This window comes from Juglans microcarpa x Juglans regia, chromosome 2D (assembly GCF_004785595.1).
Source record: "Juglans microcarpa x Juglans regia isolate MS1-56 chromosome 2D, Jm3101_v1.0, whole genome shotgun sequence".
In the NCBI taxonomy this organism is placed as follows: Eukaryota; Viridiplantae; Streptophyta; class Magnoliopsida; order Fagales; family Juglandaceae; genus Juglans; species Juglans microcarpa x Juglans regia.
The window spans coordinates 38,553,239-38,574,825 of NC_054596.1; the positions used below are offsets into that span (position 1 = coordinate 38,553,239).

Sequence of the window (21,587 nt, forward strand, 5' to 3'; positions counted from 1 at the left end):
AAATGGGTTAGTGCAAAAATACATTTAAATTACGAAAGTTCTTTAGAGAAATACTTACAGCGCTATCTAGCAATTTCCGAAGGATCACTGTAACACCCCGTATTTTAGTGTATTTTTACTGAAGGAATTATTTTTATGTAATTAAAATTTATTCTCTTATTTTAAATTGGTTGGATTTTTAGTAAGTTTATTTCTATGATTTTAATTTGGTGAAAATTATTTTTATGTGCTTTCCAAATATTTATTTATTGTTATGCATCTAAATTGCTTTTACTATTTAAATTAATTACTGTGGGATTTAATTATTTCAATTTGACTTTACCATTACGTTTAAATTATTTTATTTAACTTGAGGTTTTGAAATCGTTTCCGTTGGATCATTTTTGTGACCCAAGTTATGAGGATTGGACCTCATTTCTTTTCCCTCTATTTTTCTTTTCCTTTTCTTTTTCTTTTCTTCTTTTCTTTTTTTTTTCTTTTTCTTTTTCTTCTCCCTGGCTTCCTCCCCGGTGCGCGACTCTTCCTCTCCCTCTCTCTCTCTCTCCGTCCGTTCTTCCTCACCGCCCAGCCCGCCGCCGTCGCGCCGCCGTGCGCGACACCGCCCGGCCGACCAGCTCCCCCTCCCTCCGGCGACCTCACTCCCCAAATCTCAGCCCCTACCTCGCCGCCGGTAGCCCACACGCACCCCACGAAGCAGCGGGCCACCTTCACGCCAGGGCCGCCGTGAGCTGGCGGTGGCCTTCACCGCCCAGCCCGCTAGCTTCCCCAGCCGCCGGCGACCTCACCCCACCAACCTCACCTCCATCCGTGCCGCCGTTAACCACCAGTAGCCCTTCGAAGCCGCGGCACTCTTTCCGCCGTTACGCCACCGTCGCACCGCCATTGGCCACCATCTTCCTACCACTTCATCCCCGACCTCTTGGCAACCCATTGGACCCAACCCCACCTCCGATCTGTCACCGGTGAAGCCCCACCAAGCCCATTTCCGATTTGTGCATTTTGGCTTAAAACCACCCCTTGCGCTGCCACCCACGGCAAACCACCACCACCACTAGCTTCACCAACCTCCCTAGGCCCTACCCTACCATTTTTTGGTCTTCGTTTGTCCTCGTTGAAAAGTGGGTATCTGTGACCCACGGCCACAGTGTATTTTACACTGTGGTGTTGCTCAGACATCACCACTTGCAGCTTCGTGATCCTCCGGAAATTATTATATTGCACTGTAAGTATTTCTCCAAAGAACTTTCGTAATTTAAATGTATTTTTGCACTAACCCATTTCACTGTATTTTTGGCATGCCGGACTGAGTCCGAGGAGTTCGGGGGTCGGATGGATTTGTGATTGGAGTTGTTTGGTTGGATTTGATTGGATTGGTAATTGTTGGTTTGGACATTGTGTTGGTACATGTGCATTTCATTATTTCATGCATGATCATGTTTGTAAAAGAAAACTGGGTTTTCGTGTATTGCATTCATGTTCATGTGATTTGAAAAGCTATGATTTTATGTGATAATATTTTTGGTGCGTGTGTATCACGACCCCAAGCCGAGATGGGGTATTAACTCGGTGGAGCTCCTCTGGTTACTCGGCAGCGGAATATACTGAGTAACGTCCCCTGGATTGTCGCCGGGCGACAATGGGATCGGACGAGATGGTCTCGTGCCGACTCCGTGGTCCTTCTGCTGGCGGGGACTAGAGGATGTCTGGCCACGTACGCGCTGGGCGCGGAACTGGGCATCGCTCGTTGCGTAGTGTGAGTGCTTGGCCATGTACGCGCTGGGCGCGGAACTGAGCACCGTTACGAAGCCAGGACGTGCGGATGGTCCATAGGGGAGGCCATGGTGCATATGGAAATAATGCATGGTGCATTTGGAATTAATGCACTATTTTCTGGGAAAATAGTGCGAGTTGGTTTTTGGGTAAATCATTTTCTGGGAAAATGTTTTACGGATATTTTGGGCCAAATGGGATTTTGGCGTGTGTTGGAAAATTATCATTTTCGGGGAAAATGATGTTTTGTGGAAAAATGCATATTTCATCATGTGCATGCATGTTAGTTGCATTTAATACATTTTATATTACGTTGTTATTTGAGGTCATACTTACCTGCGATACCATTTTGTGGTAACGCAGATTTTGATGCAGATGAGAAGGAGGAGGGCGAGCCTGAGGAGACGGCTCCGCCTGAGGAGTGATCTGGGATCACTCGTTTGTTTATTTCAAAACTATTGTAAAATTATTTTATGGATGACTGTATAACTGCTATTTAAATTTTTATTGATGCTTGATTGTAAATAAATTCTGGTACTTAGTTGACTATCCGCTACGTTATTTTATTTGTACAGTGTTGCATGTACACACACTGGCACTTCGTTGGGATGTGTGACCGTGTTGTCACCATCCTGGCGTCTTGATCCCTGTGTATTTATATAAGGGGGATTGGGGGCGCCACAATCACGAAGTTGAAAAAGGCGATGTCTGAGCAACACCACAGTGTAAAATACACTGTGGCCGTGGGTCACAATAACCAACTTTTCAACGGGTGCAAACGAAAACTCAAAATTGATAGGGTAGGGCCTAGAGAGGTCGGTGAAGCTAGTGGTGGTAAATGTTGGCCGTGGGTGGCGGCGTGGGCGGCGGTAGAAGACCAAAAAGCCCAAAACGTAAATGTTGTTAAAAATGCTTCACCGGTGATAAATCGGAGGTGGGGTTGGGTCCAATGGGTTGCTAAGAGGTCGAGGATGAAGTGGTGTGAAGATGGTGGCCAATGGTGGTGCGACAGCGGCGCTGGAACGAAAGTGACGCCACGGCTTTGAAGGGCTACTGGTGGTTAACGGCGGCGCGAATGGAGGTGAGGTTGGTGGGGTAAGGTCGTCGGTAGGGAACCAAATGTGGTGGGCGGTGACGGTCACGGCGGCGCGACGGCGGCGGGTTGGGTATGGGCGACGGACGCACTGGAGAGAGGGAGAGCGGGCTGGGTCGCGCGGGAGAGAAGGCCGAAGGAGAAATAAGGGGAAAAAGAAAAGAAAGAGAAAAGAAAATGAGAGAAAAAAAAATGGAGGGAAAAGAAATGAGGTCCAATCCTCATAACTTGGGTCACAAAAATGATCCAACGGAAACGATTTCAAAACCTCAAGTTAAATAAAATAATTTAAAAGTAATGGTAAAGTCAAATTGAAATAATTAAATCCCACAGTAATTAATTAAATATGAAAAATAATTTAAATGCACAACAATAAATAAATATTAAGAAAGCACATAAAAATTAATTTTCACCAACTAAAAAATCCTAAAAATAATCCAATTAAAATCCAATAATTTTAAAACAAGAGAATAATTTTTGAATAAAATAAAAATAATACTCCAATAAAAATACACTAAAATACGGGGTGTTACAGAGAGGTTTGTATTCGCAACCCATCTCAACTTATTTCAATTCATTTCAACTCTTCTCATTACTATTTATTACTATTCATCAACTTTAACTCACAAATCTCACTACTATTCATAACTCATCTAAACTCATCTAAACTCATATTCGAATCCAAACGACAACTTAGGTATGAAGAGTCCAAAGAACTCATCAAGAGGATGGCCTGATCTTCATCTTCCACTTTAATGTCTATATTTGTTAGGTCTAGAATAATTTTATTGAACTCGTCAAGATGCTGCCCTATTGGAGTCCCATGGTTCATCTTAAAGGTATGAAGCTTGGTTTTTTTTTGTGAAGTCTATTAGCTAGGGATTTAGTCATATAAATATTCTCTAATTTCAACCATATACCCGCAGCAGTGTCCTAACTAGCCACCTCTCTCAGGACTTTATCCCAAGGGAGAGGATCAGTGCACTGTGGGCTTTCTGGAGAATGTCCTTATGGACAACCTCATTTTCCTCCTCTTTCGAGGAAGAGTCTTTTTTTTTCCCTCACCAAGAAGGGCATTCTGCAATCCATTTTGGACTACCAGTTCCCTTATCTTGATCCTCCATAAGTCGAAATCATTTTCCCCAGTAAACTTTTCTATATCAAACTTCATGGTCCCCCTCGACCTAGGCTCTAGATACCACTTGTTATGAAACTTCTTAAATCCCATTTTGAAAACAGAACTCAAGAACTACAGTTTGATACCAAACAGACTTATAGATCCAACGATTTTAAAGAACTAAATCAGATCGCAAAATAGAACAAGAATATAAAACAGTGATCAAAGAAAGAACACAACCGATTTACGTGGTTTGACCCTAATGGTCTATGTCCACAACATAAATGACATCAGAGCTTTATTGATGATCAATATCCTTTACAGAGAAGTCTCAGAACAACTAACTTACAAAACCCTCTCTCACAAACTAGAAAATCGCACAGATTTTCTCTCTCAGTAAAACCCTAAGTAGAAACCCTAATTTCTCCCTCTCAAGCTCTCTCTTGAAGTCTCTCAATAACACAGACCCAAAATGATGAATAATCAATTGGTATTACACATATCGGAAAACTAAAAATATATATCATTCAACAGATGTCAACACATGTCGCAATCCTGCGGCTCAATCACTTGATGATATATCTCACGAATCACGAGCTTCTCACGTGATCAACCAGCTCTGCTTTATTAGACTTCAAGGGTCCAGACTTAGCCACTTGTCCATCATTCACTTATTCACATAATAAAAAATATTAGAAAATGCAACAAATAAATGTATTGACACGCCATTTACAATATAAATATAACATTTTTACAACTTTTTATACAACTATATTTTAAATTAGAAATATTTTTATACAGTTACAAAATAACATCACTTTACATATACAGACTTATTTTAAAATATGATTGTATAAAAAATTGTAAAAGGATTGTACATATATGATTATTCAAAACAAAAACAAAAACAAAAAAAAATCTTTATACCTCACATTTTAACAAAGAAAGGAAAAAATTATTTCAAAAAAGAATAAAAGAAAAGGAAAACATTGGATAAGACTAGAAAATCTTGATTACTTTGATGGGCTGATTTGGATTGTAAAATGAGATAAGATAAGATGGTTTTAGATGAGTTGAATAAAATATTATTTTTTAATATTATTATTATTTTAAAATTTAAAAATGTTAAATTATTTATTATATTTTATATAAAAATTTAAAAAAAAAAATAATAATAATATATAATAAAATGAATTAAAAATATTTTTGTATCCAAAAGTCACCTAAATAAACCTCTTCCCCGTCTATTGAAACACTTCACAATTTTTTTCTTAATAGGGAGGTCAGTTATTTTGTCAAAGAATTTTGAACAGGTCCACTCCAATAATAGGGGGGACATATTATATATTATATATATAAATAATTACTTAATTAATTAGGAAATAAATAAATAAGAGTTGGGAGTCGGGACCAGTCTAGCTGGGAAAGCATTCCCAGCCTTGGTAATGGGTAAGGCTTGTGTATGAAGATCGGATTCTGAAACTCTGTCTACTCGTTGTCATTTATCAACACGTGGGGTACATTCGTTACATTTCCTCGAAGACTCCGAATCATTCGAATCGACGGTTGAAAATGATTGCAAATGTATGTGTGCTTTAAACTGGAGTTTGTACATGGGGATCCTTGTAGGCCATGCGTGCAGCTGCAACGAGTAGACAGCCAGTACGAAACCGACAAAAACACGCACAAGGTGACATACCAACGGAAAGTTGAGAACTGAGAGAGAGAAACAGAGAGAGAGATTGTGTTGGTGTTGGTGTTGCCTCGGAGCCTCTGCAGTAGTCTGCATATCGATTAAGGTTTGTGCTGGTCGCTAAATCCCTAAAATCCCATTTGGAATTTATCCTTAATTCTTTGATTCGTTTCCATTTCTGTCTCTGTTGTGCGATAATCTTGTGCGTGAGCCGCTGTCTGTGTTTGGAATTAACCGGAGTTGAAACTTTGTTTATTGAGTACCGGGTAGAACTGGGTTTATTATCGTTTTTTATCTTGGGTTTTGAATTTTGATTAGGTGTAATTGTGTTGGTTGTTTTAATGAATATTTCTTCTTCGTAGCGAGGAGTTCTTGTGAAGTTTATTGATCGCCTTATTCTTCAATCATGGGTTAAGGCTTGAGATTGGGAAAGGTTTTCAACATTCTACGCGAGCTTGACAATCTCTGGGAACTTCGCACTGGCTTTGTTCCAGTCCTCATTTTTTACTTATTCCTTACGATGCCATTTTTAGGAAATTGGCTAGTCTCGTTTGTAGTATATTTTGGTGTTATGTCAAGAACTTCTTCTGCTTGGTTAGTAATTTGGGAGTTCATTTTTCTTGCTTTTCAAGCAATTATGATGGCATTTTTGTTTTTAAAAGCAGTACTAGTACTTCTGTAATGCAAATTACATGGTTCCTCCATGTTTGATATTAGAAAGTAGCAAGGAATTAAATGACTCATTAATTCCTTTAAAAAAAAAAAGAGGGGCAGGCTTGCATGTCTGCATGAACAAATGCTTTCACAGATACAATATATTAGTGAAAAAATGGAAATAATTTTCTATTTTCCAGAAAACTGACGTGCCCAATCGTATGCATTTATTTTCCTTTTAGAGTTTAAATGACTCATTAAAATATCTGGAATAACACAATGTGATTATGTAAATTAAACAAAAGGGGAGAAGTTATGGTTGACTCATTCTCCTTCTCTTTCTGCATACATGTTATATTACGGGTTTTTGTTTTCATATCCATTTATATGTTTGGTCAGTCACATGGTTTGAGGCCACCTATACACTAAGGGAACGAGAAGCATTTAGACTTTAACGTATTTAATAATGTACAATATCCCTTGAGATGTCAACTTTGGTATTCTAAATGGTCATTCTTTCCTTTCCTTTTCTTTTTTCTTTTTTTAATTTGATAGAGGGCCTGGTCACTGTAGGCACCAGGAGAGCATCCAAGTGATTGTTTTGTTAAGAGCTTCATATCGATCTACAACATTGGATCTAGATAGTAAACAAGAACACTCATGTTTCCATTGTGCAGGATTCTGTGCTACTCTCAATTACTATAGCTGGTTTGATTAGTGCAATTTTCTTGGGGGCTAAGATGAGCTTTACTGGCCCTTCAGTGGGTTCTGGTTTGTTTATTTCCCTTGCTCTATTTTGCTTTAGTTTGATAGAGATGATATTGGGGTTGTAATTCTTACTGTTCTTCATATTGTTCCATCGAATTTCATTGCGAATATACTTGAGGTGGTCGAACTGCTAGGAGGTTAGTTGAGTTCGGAAGGACCTATGTGGTGAGACCTAAAGGTAAACACCAAGCCACTGTAGTTTGGCTACACGGCCTTGGTGATAATGGCTCAAGGTAATATTCCATTGCTTTGTCTAGTTGATGTTTAAGGTGGTTTTTCTTGTATTGGTATATTCCATATTATCAGCTTGTGTTTTGTTTTCTGTACTTTTCGGTGAAACAAAACTTGAGGCATCATTAAGTGTAGAGTGTTTCCTTCCAATGGTTTGCATCTGCACTTTCTAGAGAATTATTAAAAAAAATTGAGTTTTCAAAAACAAAATCACATTTTTGTGCTTCATCTTCTCGACTCCCATGTTCCCCCATCAAAAAATCTTTAAGACTATTGTTGCTCACCTTTGATAATAATATGGCTTGTACATTGTTTTGTTTATCTCCTCAAGAGAGGTCTGGTTCTAGAACTTCCATTTCCTCCTGTAATCATATTTTGGTTGACCAGATAACTGTTTAATAAAGTAAAGGAAATCATGGACAAATTATGACTTGTTGACCTCATGTTTTAGGGACTTGCAAAGGAAATCATGGACATAATATGACTCATTGACCTATAGTGTTTTATGTATTGCAAGTCTCTCTGTTGAGTAATATATACTAACTGCAGTCAAATTCATGTTTTGATGCATAGGTGGGTTGTCAACATCAGTTCTTAAATCAGGATAGAAAAGGGTCTGTTGACATGTGTGCATTTTTTTTTTATAAGTAAAAATATTATATATATATATATATATATCAAAGGAGTAACCAAGTACACTGAATGTATACAAGAGAACACCTTGCCCATAATAGAAAACCCCTAATAACCCAAAAAGCCCATGAAAACAACCCAAAATACACCAAACCCGACCCCAACCCCTTGCTTCCCCTCCCTTTAGACTTCCCTCTAGATGAGTTACCACCCTTAGCGTCGTAGTTGATTCCTGAAAAAAGACGCTGTAACTCCTTGCTTTTCTTGAAACTTGATTTGGTTTCAAGAGCGTGGCTTGCCTCCCGAAAAAAGAATTGTGCATGCATGTTTGCATTGGTTGTGGTTCAGTACAGATGGCTTGTGTTCATTTGTTTTAGCTTCAGCTGTATTTGCAATACTAAATTCCAATGTCAATAGATATTATTTTGCCCAGCTTTATATTGTAACAGATGTTTCCAATTCAATTCGAAATGGAATTAGCCCACTACGTTTCCATTGTTTTTGTCACAACCTTTGCTTGGGTCAAATTAACTTTTCTGAACACTAGTTTAAGATGAGTGCATTTTGGAATTCATATACATCTGACTGGAAGCACTAATAATTGATTTTTCACATTTCTGGTTCAATGGTGGTCTAATTTTCATGTGTTTTGGTTCTTTTTTCCCCTCTTTTTGGCAGCTGGTCCCAGCTACTGGAGACCCTTCCTCTTCCAAATGTAAGGATAAGCAATTTTTAGTATACATCAAAACTCACAACTTTATACTTTTATACTCCAGAAATTGGAGGATAAACTTTGTTTCATTAACATTTCACATATTTTTGTTTATGATATCAGATAAAATGGATATGCCCAACTGCTCCTACCCAGCCAATTACTGTTTTCGGTGGCTTTCCTTCCACTGCTTGTAAGTTTACTTGCTATGAAGACGTGGTTATATTTCTTTCACTTTCACTGCTCGTAAAGAGTGGAAAGGGCGTCATGTTGGAACACTAGAGTTTTGCTATTCCTAATATTAATCCAACATGTACTATGACATAAATCAGGGTTTGATGTGGGAGACCTGTCTGAAGATGCTCCTGATGACTTAGAGGGTTTGGATGCTTCAGCAGCACATGTTGCAAATTTGTTGTCAACAGAACCTGCCGACAGTAGGTTTTCTTTTGGAGCTTTATCGTATGTGTGATGATGCTGCAATTTTGGATTTTCTGGTTGAAAAGCTTTCGTGAATGCTAGAATGTGCAGGACACTAATTCTCCATTGATTGCTGGCAGTCTTGAGCATTGGAATCTTGCAACAGCCAATGTCAACTCCCAAACAAAATATAATAAACAATTCAACTTTTTCAAATTCCAAAACAAAAATAATATTATAACAATATTTTATTCAACTTTCAATAAAACATTTCATCGCTTCCTTTTTTTTTCCCTTTATGTTTTCTTGATGATCACATGAAGCGTAAGATGTTAAATGCCGCTGGTCTTGACAGAACTTGGAAATGTACTCCATATTAGATAATTTTTTTCTTTTATGGGTTCTTTTCTAGGGTTTCATCTCTATGAGCTAATCAGAAAGGCTCTTATTATATAGAGCAAAGTCTGTGATAGAGCCTAGGAAAAATATTTTGCCCCCTTTTTCCTTTTGTCTTCATTTATGTGTGGTGATTGGCTTAGCCTTAATTGCCTTGTTTGAAATTGTTTTAGCGTACATATGAGCTGATCAGGTGCATGTCTATTTTCACATAGCACTTTGTTTCTGCCTTCTCTTCAAGGAATTTTTTCTTTTTAAATGTATGTACAAGCATTGCATTTATACTAGATTATCTTATCACTTTTTGAATTGCACAATGCACTGAGAGGGCAGTAGGAAATCCTGTGGATATAAGTTATTTACTGGTTGAAAGCAATGATCTCTTTGATATTAAATACTTTCATCTTGCTCTATTTATGATTGGAAAAGAGCATAGTTTATTTCCCAGAGCTGAAAGAACTTTCCTTGGAAGAGTATTTGGAAGAGCAAGGTGCCTTCAAAGCTTGCGTTCTTTGGCTGGTCTGCTTCTTTAGGGAAAAGTCTGACTTTGGACAACCTTAGGAAGCGTGGTTTAGTTGTTATGGATTGGTGTTTCTTATGTAAAAAATCTAGTGAATCAGTGGATCATTTGTTATTACATTGTGAGGTGGCTGGGGTGTTATGGTATGAAGTGTTTAGTAGGAGTGGAATGGCTTGGCTGATGCCTAGGAGGGTGGTGGATCTTTTTGCTTGTTGGAGAGGTATAAGGGGTAATTTGCAAATTTCTGCTGTTTGGAATATGATCCTTTTATGCCTTGTGTGGTGTATTTGGAATTAGAGGAATGGTCAATGCTTTGAAGTAAGGAACGCTCGGTGGACGAACTTAGATGTTTTTTCTTTAATACCTTATTTCAGTGGGTTTCGGCTATTGTCTTTAATGGATCTAGTGTCCATAATTTTCTTATTTCTTTTTCTAGTTCCTGACTTGTAACTAGGTTCAGTTTTTGTATAGTTCCTGTGTACTTGGCTTTACCCTGTTATTTGTCTCAATAAAATTTTTTTTATTAAAAAAAAAAAAAAAACTTTTTGAAGTCCTTTGTCCTTTGTTAATTTCAATTTTCTGCTGTCATTGACAATGACAACTGCATTTTATGCTGCAAATCTTCTGAGGGATTAATCTATACTTTCTAATGCTACGATAGATAAATTTAATACCCTTTTGATGTCTTAATGTGACCTTGGCTTTATAATTTTGTGAAGTGCTGCCTATTTTGTTTCATAATTTTGACAGTGCTCTCTGTTTATTTTTTACAGTTAAACTTGGTGTTGGAGGTTTCAGTATGGGTGCAGCTACTGCACTATATTCTGCCTCTTGCTTTACTCAAGGGAAATATGGAAACGGCAATCCATACCCAGCCCAATTAAGTGCAGTTGTTGGACTAAGTGGCTGGCTTCCTTGTTCAAAGTTTGCATCCTTACAATCCACCCTTCTCATCTCAACTTTTCATTGTTTTTTTTTTTTTTTTTTTTTGCTTTAATTTGATACCCATGGTTGAGTTATATATTCTTCCCAGGACCTTAGCTAACAAGTTACAAGGGGTGGATGAAGCTGCTAGGCGTGCTGTGTCCTTGCCCATTTTGCTCTGTCATGGCAAAGGTATTCACAATTTTTTGGAATATTCAAATGTTACAGGTTTATTTTGGATTTACAGGTTTCTTCATTTACAAGGAGTTGAAATTATATGCTCTCTGTAAGTACCGGTATAATGAAGAGTTGATGCAGCACCCATTTCGTTAGGGATATGAATTGGATTGAGATGCTTGTCGTATCTAAGCCAATTAATACTTCCTCCAGGCTTGCTTGCTATTCTACCTGAGATCAATTCAAAACTTTAGGAGTTAGAGGTCATGCCTTGCGGTTTTTAGTTAGGCTCAGGGTCCACACAGGCAAATTGAAGTCTTGTTTTTTCTCTTTAAACATTTTCTGAAAACTATTTTTTGATTGTGACGCATGCCTAATATTTGAAGTGCATAAAAGTATACCTTGGGGCAAGCTGCATTATAGTTTTGTAGCATGATATTTACCACCATTTCTTAATTGCTGGGAAAGTGAATCTTTACCTAAACTAGTAGCTTCGTACTTTTGTATTTACCCCGATGTGAACAATTTGTGCTAAAATGTTAATCATCAATGCTAGTGATGCATAGTTGTAGTTCCAACTTTTGCATTGCCGAAGGATTTGCCACTGGCATGGCAGCTATTATTGGGTAGGCTGTTGCTACACATAAACTGATACACACATTGTTTGTTTCAGCTGATGATGTGGTTCTTTATAAATTCGGTGAGAAATCCTCACGGTCCTTGAGTTCGTGTGGATTTCAGGACGTGACATTCAAAAGCTATAATGGGTATGCAGTTGGAGATTACCAGCAAAGCAATTTGTGAGTTTTGATATATCTGTTGCAATCTTAGAGTTTTGTTTGAACATGCAGGCTTGGTCACTACACAATCCCTGAAGAGATGGATGAATTCTGCACTTGGCTAACTTCAAAGTTGGCTCTTGAGGGGGCCTCTTCGTAAGATGATGTAAGATTTCGAGTAACAGCAAGCTAGCAAGAACAAGAAACCAAAGGGCAAGTATGTCTACAGTTATTAGCAACAAATATGGGTACCTAAGGAGTAACATTGGGTATTGTTGGATATTGTTTTGGCTGGTTGGCACCTTGATAAGCCATATTCGTGAACTGCAAGGCCATTTATTTGGGGTAATTAAAAAGCTGTTTGGAATTGATTATTTTGGCATTCCATCTGCCATCTGAACAGTATCTGCTGGTTGTGTCTCATTTCTTATATCCGACTTACCTATAGACTACATAAGCTGGTAACCTCTTCTGGTTGATCCATACATCTGGACCCGAGATGTTATTTTTCTGAAGGAAAAGAAAAAGATAGGTAGTAGTAGTACCAATTAGCTCCTACAAAATTAAAATAATTTGAAATTTACAGCGGACACTCCAACCCCAGTTTGGAACAGATTAAAGATTCATTGTGGTATTACTTTCATTTCTGAGAAGAAAAAAAAGCTGCTTCCGACGTTACGGGTGTCAGTTTTTCTTTTTCTTTTTTCCTAGCATGAATGTCAGACTTAAATGGAAGCCATTGTCGTGTCTGCTCCGTTCCCTGCTTGGCTGGAAGCGAGAAACTTCCTATTTTATTCTGCAATGAGTTATAAATCCTCCTCCAGTGTCTTGGTTGCTCTTGCTTTACATCCAGTGTATTCCAAGTTTCGTAACATTCAGAAGTGCAGAATTCCAATGTCGTTTATAGCTCGGTCGGTATTTTAGGTTCATGTCAACCTCAGCCTTACCATTAGAGACAATAAAGTTTCATGATTTATTATATATTAGCCAGGACTGGCATGTAAATGGAAGTCTACACCAACACCAAAGACATATGTCGCATGCATTAAAACTGTGCGGTTTAAATGGCATGGGAGTTTCCTTGTAGGTCAGCTAGCCCCGCCTTCTGAACTCTTGTCATCAAACAATAGAACTGGAATCGAATCCAGCCTGAAACAGGGAAGGAGAGGGTAATCCCCCTTATATATATATATATATGCACCCAACAGTTTTGGTGACAAATTTCCAGCGCTCATGTTCACCAAATTGCTTCACGAAACTGAAGTAGACAGCCATCTTTTAGTTCCAAGCTCATAATACACTACAGAATATTCAGTAGAGATGTCATTTCCCCTTCAAAAAAACCGCCATACGGAACAGAACATCCGTAGAAAAATGACCAATTACAAGAGTTCATAATTTTCAGTTCTCAACAGATGAAAGAAACATAAAAGATAAAAAGTGGAAATGTGAGGGAAAAATGAAACAATTACGGCAAGTCAAGCAAAAAGTTTTACATGCAAGCAATGGGAACAATGGATTATATTCCCCTGTTCAGTAAAGCAGCCTAGTTTCACTTGTGTACCTCCTTAACAAAGGCCATATCACCGCTTACAGCCATTGGGGACAGCAGACTCTTCTCTTGATCATCATCAATCTCTGTGGACTCGCGTGCAGTGGTGGTCGACAGAGATTCTGTACCATCTTCTTCTAAAACAAACCACCACAAAAACAACCAAAACACTCTATGGTAAAGGAAGCCATTGAATATATGGACTAGATGTAGAGTCAAACTAACTTATACAGATAACAGGTTTAAAAAAAGGGTGCTCACCTGAATAGTCGTGGTACTCAGGCAGCTGTTTGACAGTGGATACTTGAAGGCTTTCAGGAAGCAGACAACTACATAAAGCACCTGATAAAAAAAGTTGAGTTATAATCTCCATGTTGCATTTAAGAATAACGATGTCATGTGTGCGTGGCAATCGAAAATATTAATACCCATGCTGCTTGCTTCACATTCCAGGAAAAATGAAAGATCAAAGAACATGGAAAAGACAACCCACAAGCAAACTCATAAATTAAAAATGCTTCTAAAAACATGGTTCATCTTCATTCCATGAAAGTTTTCAGACATGGCCACCAATTGAAAATCAATCCATGTGCAAGAAGTCAAGGTATAGGATTGGTGACGTAACAAATCTAAAGATATAAATGCTACATATGATGTCATGTTTTCCCTGCTCTGTAGTCCCTGTACACATTACCAACTACATTCATTTACAAAAAGATGAATATCAAAGTGACTCACTTTAAATGTTGTACAATGATCCCTAGTGACAGGGCTAACAGCCTTGAGTGGACACGAAGGTCTAGTGTTTTAAAACTCTAATTGCAGCAATGAAGCTGATTGCATCTACTTATATTTAAAAAAATGAAGTTGATTGCATCTATTCTGATCCATCAACAGGACAGGAAAAAAAATCAAACAAAAATGTTTGTGTGAGAGAGAGGGAGAGAGAGAGAAAGCGAGAAGTGAGTTAAGGAATGTAATAATGAAGAGAAGAGGTAAAATTCTTTGTACCTAGTCGGGCAAGCCGATTCACCCAACCTGGGATGTGTTTTGCTGTCAGTCTCCATGAAATGTCATCTGTAAAATGGTTGCAATTCTTGGAAATGAGGTGATAGGTATCCCCATGGTACTCGGATGCCACATTCTCAATAAATACTCGGAACTCGGATGGAAGCATAGTTATGCGGCCCAATGGGACAGAACATCGGTAAACAAAACCTGGGCAAGTCCTTGGCTCCACTTCAAAAACTCCACTTGCTGGGAAGTCATGAGCCCCGAATCCATACTCCTTACCATGGACTGTCCATAAACAATGATATGGATAGTGTATTTAGACTTATTAATAACAGCCAAAACTATTAATAAAGAAATTTCAAGGAAACATTCACGTCAACACTTCACTAGTCTTCAAAAAAGAAGATTGTAAAGCTTGCTTTAAACACATGTTCCAAGACATCTCAAATAGAAACCAAAATCTCTCATAAGTTGGAAACTTTGGTTTTGATAGAACAGACTTCGCATATAGAACTCAATTACACAAATCTCTCTGTTTCTCTATCCAGTTGATTAGACCAAAACAAGAAGAGAGAAAAACACATCCCACTTTAGGCAGTTAGACAAAAGAATTACAATTTCACCCTTCTAGATTCTGGTAGACGTAAATACATAGGAGGATTGAATAATGAAACAGGATAACTGCATTTCCATATTCTAAGAATATCAAAATTGACTCAACTGAACTGTTCAAGTATGTCAGTTGAATTGAGTCCTTTTGGGGTAAATTAATTTTTTTACCGCTCTACAGGAACTTCCCTCGTCTTATTGTTTTCTGAAAAAGGTACAATATTTCACATTTTCTTCGAGGCGAACAATTGAATTTTACATTGAAAGGCAAATGGCTCACCTAAGATGTATTTTTTAATCAAAAGAATTATATTTGCAAGTCTGTGTGAAGGACACAACCTCCATACCACTGATATGACGGTTTGATTTGTAAGAGAATTAAATTTTAAACTCTGTTACATATCAAAACATGCCATGTCAGTGGTGTACAAAGTGTATCCTCTACACCTGATTGCAAGTAGAAGGACTCGTTAGTGAAACAAGCCCAATTATGTGACCGAAGGCCTCTGGCAACACCAGTCCTTACCTACAACAACTGCCAAATTACTAAGACCCAATATATTTAATCCACTTTCTAGTTAGTTACCACCAAACTGAAGTACTATAACGGCATGCAAAAAAATATTTAGCATCACATGCAGGCATATGCATCAATAGCATTCTAAAACAATTTTGTTTGGTCAAGAACCATTAGTCATAAATAAATGAAAGCCTGTTCACTACAACTCATTTATTTCGGAACTTCTCGTTATCAAATGTAACATCAATTAACTCAAAATCCGCGCATAACGAGATGAAACTTCATGGAAAGGAACATTCAAATAATGATTTGAGAAAACTCACAAATTCTCCTAACTTTCCAAGCAGCCACTCAAATCTACTGTTCACAAATCAATGACCAAAAGAAGGCGGGGAGACGAAACAAAAAAAAATATATATATTACCTACTAGAGAGAAATTGAAGCAAATGGGATGAGAGAGAAAAAAAAAAGAAAAAATCCAAAGACAGCATCATCAAGAACCAATGAAACGAGCTAAGCCAACACCCAAAACATACAAAAACAAAGGCCAAAAGATTTCAGAGAGCATAAAAATAAGAAAGCCACAATATCATACAATTACCGAACTAACTAACCTTCAATGCCGGAATGGAAGATCCCAAAACCGAACCAAGACATGTAATTGTTGAGAGGGGTGAGATCGTACACGTTCAGCACCACCTGGGTCTCTAAGTTCTTGTCGTTCCCATCGCATTCAGAGGTCGAGTTCGAGGAGCTCTCTGACCCCATCTTCCAAAACTAAAAAAAAGAAAAGAAAAGAAATAGAAGGCCCCAAAAATACCAAATAAAAAAAAATAAAATTATTGGCTTTTGTTTCCTTCTCAGGCCTCAGAGGGAAAGAAAGAGATAACAGAGATCTCTCTCCGGCCAGAGGGGGGAGGGGAAGAAAAGGTTTGGGGACTTTTGAGGAATTAAAGCAAAAGTGGCAAATGGAGAGAGAGAGACAGGACAAAGGTGCTTATGAGTTATGATTCTGTGCACACAGCACCATAATAATGCTCTTCGAGTTGGGCTTATGATTGCCATCACCGACTAACGTTCTTCAATTCCATCAAAAGATTAGATGACACTTTGATTAAGCATTAGTAAACACTTTCCAGTTTCCAGTTTCTACTTTATAATAGAAATTAAATAAAATAAACTTGCTTAATAAAATGCCACCCGAATTTCTAAAATTCAAATACAGTTAATTAAGTTGTGTCTAATGCCGCTTAAGAGTAAAGTCTCATTTGATGAGTTGAAATTAAAGTTAAAAAATTAAATAAAATATCGTTAAAATATATTTTTTTAATATTATTTTTATTTTAAAATTTAAAAAAATTAAATTGTTTATTTTATTTTGTATAAAAATTTAAAAAAATTTTAATAATTAGATGAGATAAGATAGATTGGCTTCATTTGGAAACACAACTCATCTCAACTCATCTCAACTCATCATTATAACTTTTTTAAATCTCAATACAAAATATAATAAACAATTCAATTTTTTTAAAACTCAAAACAATAATAATAATAATAAATAATATTTTATTAACTTAACTTAACTCACTTTAACATCCAAATGCATTCTGAGAGAAGTTGTGAAAACGGCTTTTGAAAAATAAAATAAAAAAATAATTTGCTTTTAGAAGTTAAAGCTAGCTTGTATTTTGTAATAAATGAGATCAAGGTCACAAGGTTAAGTGGAGGGGACAGACAGATAGGGAAATTTTTTTTATGTCTTTCCTTTCTCCACAAGAACTCGAAAGAATCTAAAGGCAAAATCAATAAAGTATATTAATTAAGTTTTAAAAATAAGAAATAATAACATGATGGAAATTTTGGTTATTTATGCTTAATATAACATTTGGAGAGTAAAGTCTAACGATAAAACTATAACTAAACTCTTGAGGATCATATACATTTTTACCTTAATAATAAATACATAAACCATCTCTTTTACAGTATTTCCCAGATGAGAGTTTCATTATGGCGGGCACATCAATCCACGGCAGGTTTTAGCCAGTTAAAATTTCAAGCACAAATAGACCAACGTTATGAACATGGATGGATAATAGGACGGACCTTGGCTACAGCCAAGAAGGGAACTTGGCAGCAGCCCAAGTACTGCCAAGAATGAAAATATTTATTACACGCTTCATTGTTCAAAGAGACTTTGATATAATTGCAGCATAAGGCAAAATGAAGGAAAGCTTCTAGGGAAAGAAAATGTGATTCAATTAAAAGCTTTTCTATAGATTACAATTTCTTTTAGTAACATTCCAGCAACTTTAATCAACAAAACCGTCCCACGTCCAGTGGAACAGAATTCCGATGCACAAGTGAAAGAACTTCCAACTTTTCTTCCCTTCTGTCCACCTGAAAAACACAACAGAAGTAGTTAGGATGAATACATTCGTCCCACTATCAATGATAAGGAAAATAATTGGCAGCTACTGTTCACGGATTTAAAGCAATACTTTTGAGACCTTGAAACAAACAATGAAACAGTGCCCACAAAGTTCTGCAATTATGGCTCCTCGTCTGGAGTTGTCCTCCGCCACAAAGGGCGCCTCCAAGGAACTGAGCCACCATCAGATGAGTCATTGTCCTCGTCTCGGGAAGAAGATCCAGTTTCACCATCATAGCTCTCCCCCCAAAGCCTACTAGATCTCCTTCTAATGCTCATTTGTGCTCTGGTTCGCGAGGTACCAGACCAGCTGCCGCTTCTTGGACTAGAACCAGGTCGAAAAACCCGAATGAGAAAGAATACAGTCAGCCAACCCCCATCATCAATGGGCAAAATGTTGTCATCACCCCTCTCCTCTCCAAATGAAGATTGCAGTGTGCTGAGCAAGTCTCCAAGGTCCCTCTGTCGCTCCAACCTCCTCCAATTACGCTGTCGCTCTGGGTCAGCCTCCGATGGGCGCACAAGGGGGTGCTCAAGCCTAGCATGCTTCCTGAGATCTGTATAGGTGCCAGTGAAAGTACATGTCTCACAGGAGCAGCTCCTTAATTTCGCATTCATGAAATGACGAGCAGGCTCAACAACAATCCATTCTTGTATCTGTCCACGACATAGGGGGCACACTAACTTTGGTTGCTCCTGATTCTCACAAGAGATGGGATGCAAAGGGGGGTGCACTTCCTCACTTCTTTCTTCTTGCACCTCAGTAACTGTCAATTCTGAAGTCTCATTAGGAGACAAGCGGGTGGTTGAAAGAGTGTCATCAGGTCCCAATATTGTTGATGAGGTTTCTAAAAATGACTTTCGGAACTGATCAAGACAGTTTGAGTGGCGGTAGCTAGTATCACACATGTATGGTCGGCATCCCTTCTCACGAGATGAGCAGATTAGCAGAACTGCATTGTGAGGATGTTCCATGCAAACAGGGCACCTAGCTTCTTCCCATTCCTTTAAGTTTTCCTTCGTTTCTAAAGGAATTCTTGGTGAAGATCGTCTAGCACAACTAGAACTGCATGAAAAAGGAGATGCCCTGTACACATCACGAGACATCGAACGGTCTCTTCTCTCCTTTGGCATGTTGAAAAATCTCGAGAAGAAGTCAGGCACCTCCAAAAAGCAGCAGAACTATAGAAAACTACAAAAAAGAGGACCTCAAAATAAGTAACTACACCACTTGGCACCTAAAAAGTAGTAAGGTTTTGTGCAATGCTGGTATAGGCAAAAAAGTACTAATAAACATTATAACTCAACCTAAATTACAAATGATCCGAACAATCCCCTGAATAAGCACATGCTGAGTTTGCAAAATTGCAGAGGTCTATGAATTTTTTTTTTTTTTTAACTTGCACCAGATGTCCAGGAACAACGTCCCGACTAATCCCAAGGGTGCATAGGCCCTCAGCTAGGAGTTTTCCGCACGTGCACCTCAGATAATTCAAGGGGAACCCCCCCCCTCTCCCCCAATCCTATAACCCCTAGAGATTGTTTGCACTCAATGGGATTCGAAAAAACAAAAGCTTATATGGAAATTGCAAAAATCTAAGCAAATTATTGATATCGATGGATAATCAATAATCCCACCTTCCATTCAAATTCATAGATCTCATGATGAACTGCAGCAGCAAGTTTTAATGCGTAAAACCTTGGAACAGAAAAATTGCTCAAAATTAAGTGCCCAGAGTGCACTAGCAAAATCTGAGATACCTACATCCAATATAATGGTTCAGGGTACTACCTTATCTATATCACAACATAAGTATATTATAGTAGCCTTCTTACAAACAGCACGTTGGATTTGAATTTGCTCAGAATACTTGAACAATGCGTGGTGGGCAGAACGATAAAGATGAACTATATGAAGACTACACAACTCAACAAGCTTTTATAACCAACTTCTTGAGATCAGTCAAACATTTTACCTCCGCCTAAATCCACATCCTCAGCTACATCATTGCCATCACTGGCATCCTCCTGGACCTTCTCTTTAAGGTTTGTTGCCATATTGACATTTGGGAAATCTCGGGGTAATAGATTTGAAGTCTTCCTTCAGTGCCCCCCCCCCCCCCCCCCCCCCCCAATCTTCGTTTGTTAATATTGATATTTCAGAAAACTTTTGTCTAAAAGTTCACAGGCGACTAAATGTACCCGTTAAATTGTGTCCAACGGATGAAAACTACCATCCTACACTTGAGAAGTGAAGAATTAATATGAGGGAGAGAGAGAGAGAGAGAGAGAGAGTTGAACTAAAACGAAGATGGAGAAACCGATATCCTTTCTCCATGCTTGAGGGTGGTAGAATTTGAAGAATCTCCAAAACTTTTGAAGTTATAGGCACGAATCCGAATTAAGTTATTAACATGGGCAACATAAACATACTAAAGCTTCAACGATTCCAATAAAATCTATCAGAAAGCTATCGCCTCATTGGCACAACCACGAAGAACGGTACCCTGTTCTGAATAAAATCGTAAATGCTAGGTTTTCAAAGTCGTGAAATTTCTGTAATTTTATTTTAACCCGGCATATGGAAAAACTCAGCTGTCAAACTCAATCTACGACCAGACGATTCCAAACAGTGTTCTCTGCTATTAATCAGAACCAACCTTTATCGCGTAATAGTTTTCAGGGAATTTAAAAAATAAAAATAAAAATAAAAAAAATAAAAATAAAAATAAATAAAAACCGAAAAAACCGAATCCACTACAAGCATCAAGCAAAGAATTAACTATTATTTGCAGAAATTTAGCTCATACAAAGCAAGACAGACAAAGTTCACAACAAAGTGATATCTACAACACCCATTCTCCGCACATCCTCAGCTAAACAACCAGCTCAAACCCCAAATAATCATCTTTCCTAAACACAGCCACCTTAAAAAAATCCCCAACTCCCAAACCCTAATCGATACAAAGTTTCAAAACCGAATCAAAGTGCATCATCGGCCCGCCAAAAAATCCGATCCGTACAGACAACCATCCCGCAGATGCACCAAAAATAAAGACTCGCAGATCCGATTACAATCGAACCCGGAGCTGGTATAAAATCAGAGATCGTATAGTAGATTTACCAGAAGTCCGAGAAGCCGATGGAAGAACTAATCTTCTCGGATTCTCTAGGAACAAACACTTCTTGATACAGATTCGATTCGATTCGGTAAGGAACCCTAAGAGAGAGAGAGAGAGAGAGAGAGAGAGACGGAGAGGCGAATTTCGAGGAACGCTGAGAGGAATATAAGGGCGACGTACTTAAAGGAATGACCTGACGTGGACAAAACGGGTTCGCTGGTGCTATTTATAAAAATGCTTTTAATTTTTTTTTTTTTTTAATTCAAACGTTTATTATTTGAAGTCGGCGCCGTTTTGGCCTATTTGAAGGCCTATTCAAGTTTTCTTTTTAAAAAGGAAAAACAAAATTCTCCGTTATTATTATTATATTGTGTTTTCGTGGATTCGAGTGGTTGCGGATGTTAAAATAAGTTGAATTAAAATGATAAAATATTATTAAAATATTATTTTTTAA

The 21,587-nt window shown here is 37.9% G+C and overlaps 3 protein-coding genes across 10 annotated transcripts; 1 reads left to right on the plus strand and 2 right to left on the minus strand.

Moving 5' to 3' along the window:
• The first annotated feature begins 5,408 nt into the window (after positions 1-5,408).
• LOC121248029 (acyl-protein thioesterase 2-like) lies at positions 5,409-12,261 on the plus strand. 3 transcript variants are annotated; one of them, XM_041146379.1, is made up of 10 exons: positions 5,409-5,779; positions 7,005-7,098; positions 7,214-7,328; positions 8,638-8,674; positions 8,795-8,864; positions 9,004-9,108; positions 10,781-10,931; positions 11,041-11,123; positions 11,782-11,875; positions 11,960-12,261. In XM_041146379.1, the coding sequence occupies exons 2-10, from the start codon at positions 7,068-7,070 to the stop codon at positions 12,045-12,047; spliced, it is 774 nt and encodes a 257-aa protein (XP_041002313.1). In that variant the 5' UTR covers positions 5,409-5,779; positions 7,005-7,067; the 3' UTR covers positions 12,048-12,261. The 3 variants fall into 3 exon arrangements, with proteins under 3 accessions (XP_041002313.1, XP_041002314.1, XP_041002315.1); XM_041146380.1 differs by lacking the exon at positions 5,409-5,779 and adding an exon at positions 5,805-5,932; XM_041146381.1 differs by lacking the exon at positions 5,409-5,779 and adding an exon at positions 6,154-6,267.
• Positions 12,262-12,443: 182 nt separating this feature from the next.
• On the minus strand, positions 12,444-16,563 carry LOC121248030 (deSI-like protein At4g17486). 3 transcript variants are annotated; one of them, XM_041146383.1, is made up of 5 exons: positions 16,198-16,563; positions 14,451-14,738; positions 13,701-13,781; positions 13,452-13,573; positions 12,444-13,187 (listed from the first exon to the last, which is right to left on the minus strand). In XM_041146383.1, exons 1-5 carry the CDS (start codon positions 16,349-16,351, stop codon positions 13,125-13,127), a joined length of 708 nt encoding a protein of 235 aa, XP_041002317.1. In that variant the 5' UTR covers positions 16,352-16,563; the 3' UTR covers positions 12,444-13,124. The 3 variants fall into 3 exon arrangements, with proteins under 3 accessions (XP_041002317.1, XP_041002316.1, XP_041002318.1); XM_041146382.1 differs by having other exon boundaries at positions 13,452-13,576; XM_041146384.1 differs by lacking the exon at positions 12,444-13,187 and having other exon boundaries at positions 13,198-13,573.
• A 1,142-nt stretch (positions 16,564-17,705) lies between these two features.
• LOC121248028 lies at positions 17,706-21,333 on the minus strand. 4 transcript variants are annotated; one of them, XM_041146378.1, is made up of 5 exons: positions 21,136-21,327; positions 19,988-20,249; positions 19,650-19,772; positions 18,091-19,203; positions 17,706-17,980 (listed from the first exon to the last, which is right to left on the minus strand). In XM_041146378.1, exon 4 carries the CDS (start codon positions 19,143-19,145, stop codon positions 18,132-18,134), a length of 1,014 nt encoding a protein of 337 aa, XP_041002312.1. In that variant the 5' UTR covers positions 19,146-19,203; positions 19,650-19,772; positions 19,988-20,249; positions 21,136-21,327; the 3' UTR covers positions 17,706-17,980; positions 18,091-18,131. The 4 variants fall into 4 exon arrangements, 3 of the variants coding, with proteins under 3 accessions (XP_041002312.1, XP_041002311.1, XP_041002310.1); XM_041146377.1 differs by lacking the exon at positions 19,650-19,772; XR_005937386.1 differs by lacking the exons at positions 19,650-19,772; positions 19,988-20,249 and having other exon boundaries at positions 18,082-19,203.
• Between the last annotated feature and the right edge of the window lie 254 nt (positions 21,334-21,587).

Coding starts and splice junctions, on each gene's coding strand:
- LOC121248029 (XM_041146379.1), top strand. CDS start 7,068: ATGAGCTTTACTGGCCCTTCAGTGGGTTCTG. Junction 7,329..8,637: donor CTTGGTGATAATGGCTCAAG/GTAATATTCCAT, acceptor TCTTTTTGGCAG/CTGGTCCCAGCTACTGGAGA. Junction 8,675..8,794: donor AGACCCTTCCTCTTCCAAAT/GTAAGGATAAGC, acceptor TTATGATATCAG/ATAAAATGGATATGCCCAAC.
- LOC121248028 (XM_041146376.1), bottom strand. CDS start 19,145: ATGCCAAAGGAGAGAAGAGACCGTTCGATGTCTCGTGATGTGTACAGG.
- LOC121248030 (XM_041146382.1), bottom strand. CDS start 16,351: ATGGGGTCAGAGAGCTCCTCGAACTCGACCTCTGAATGCGATGGGAAC. Junction 13,577..13,700: donor TGAGTACCACGACTATTCAG/GTGAGCACCCTT, acceptor GGTTTGTTTTAG/AAGAAGATGGTACAGAATCT. Junction 13,188..13,451: donor ATATGGCCTTTGTTAAGGAG/GTACACAAGTGA, acceptor AATATTCTGTAG/TGTATTATGAGCTTGGAACT.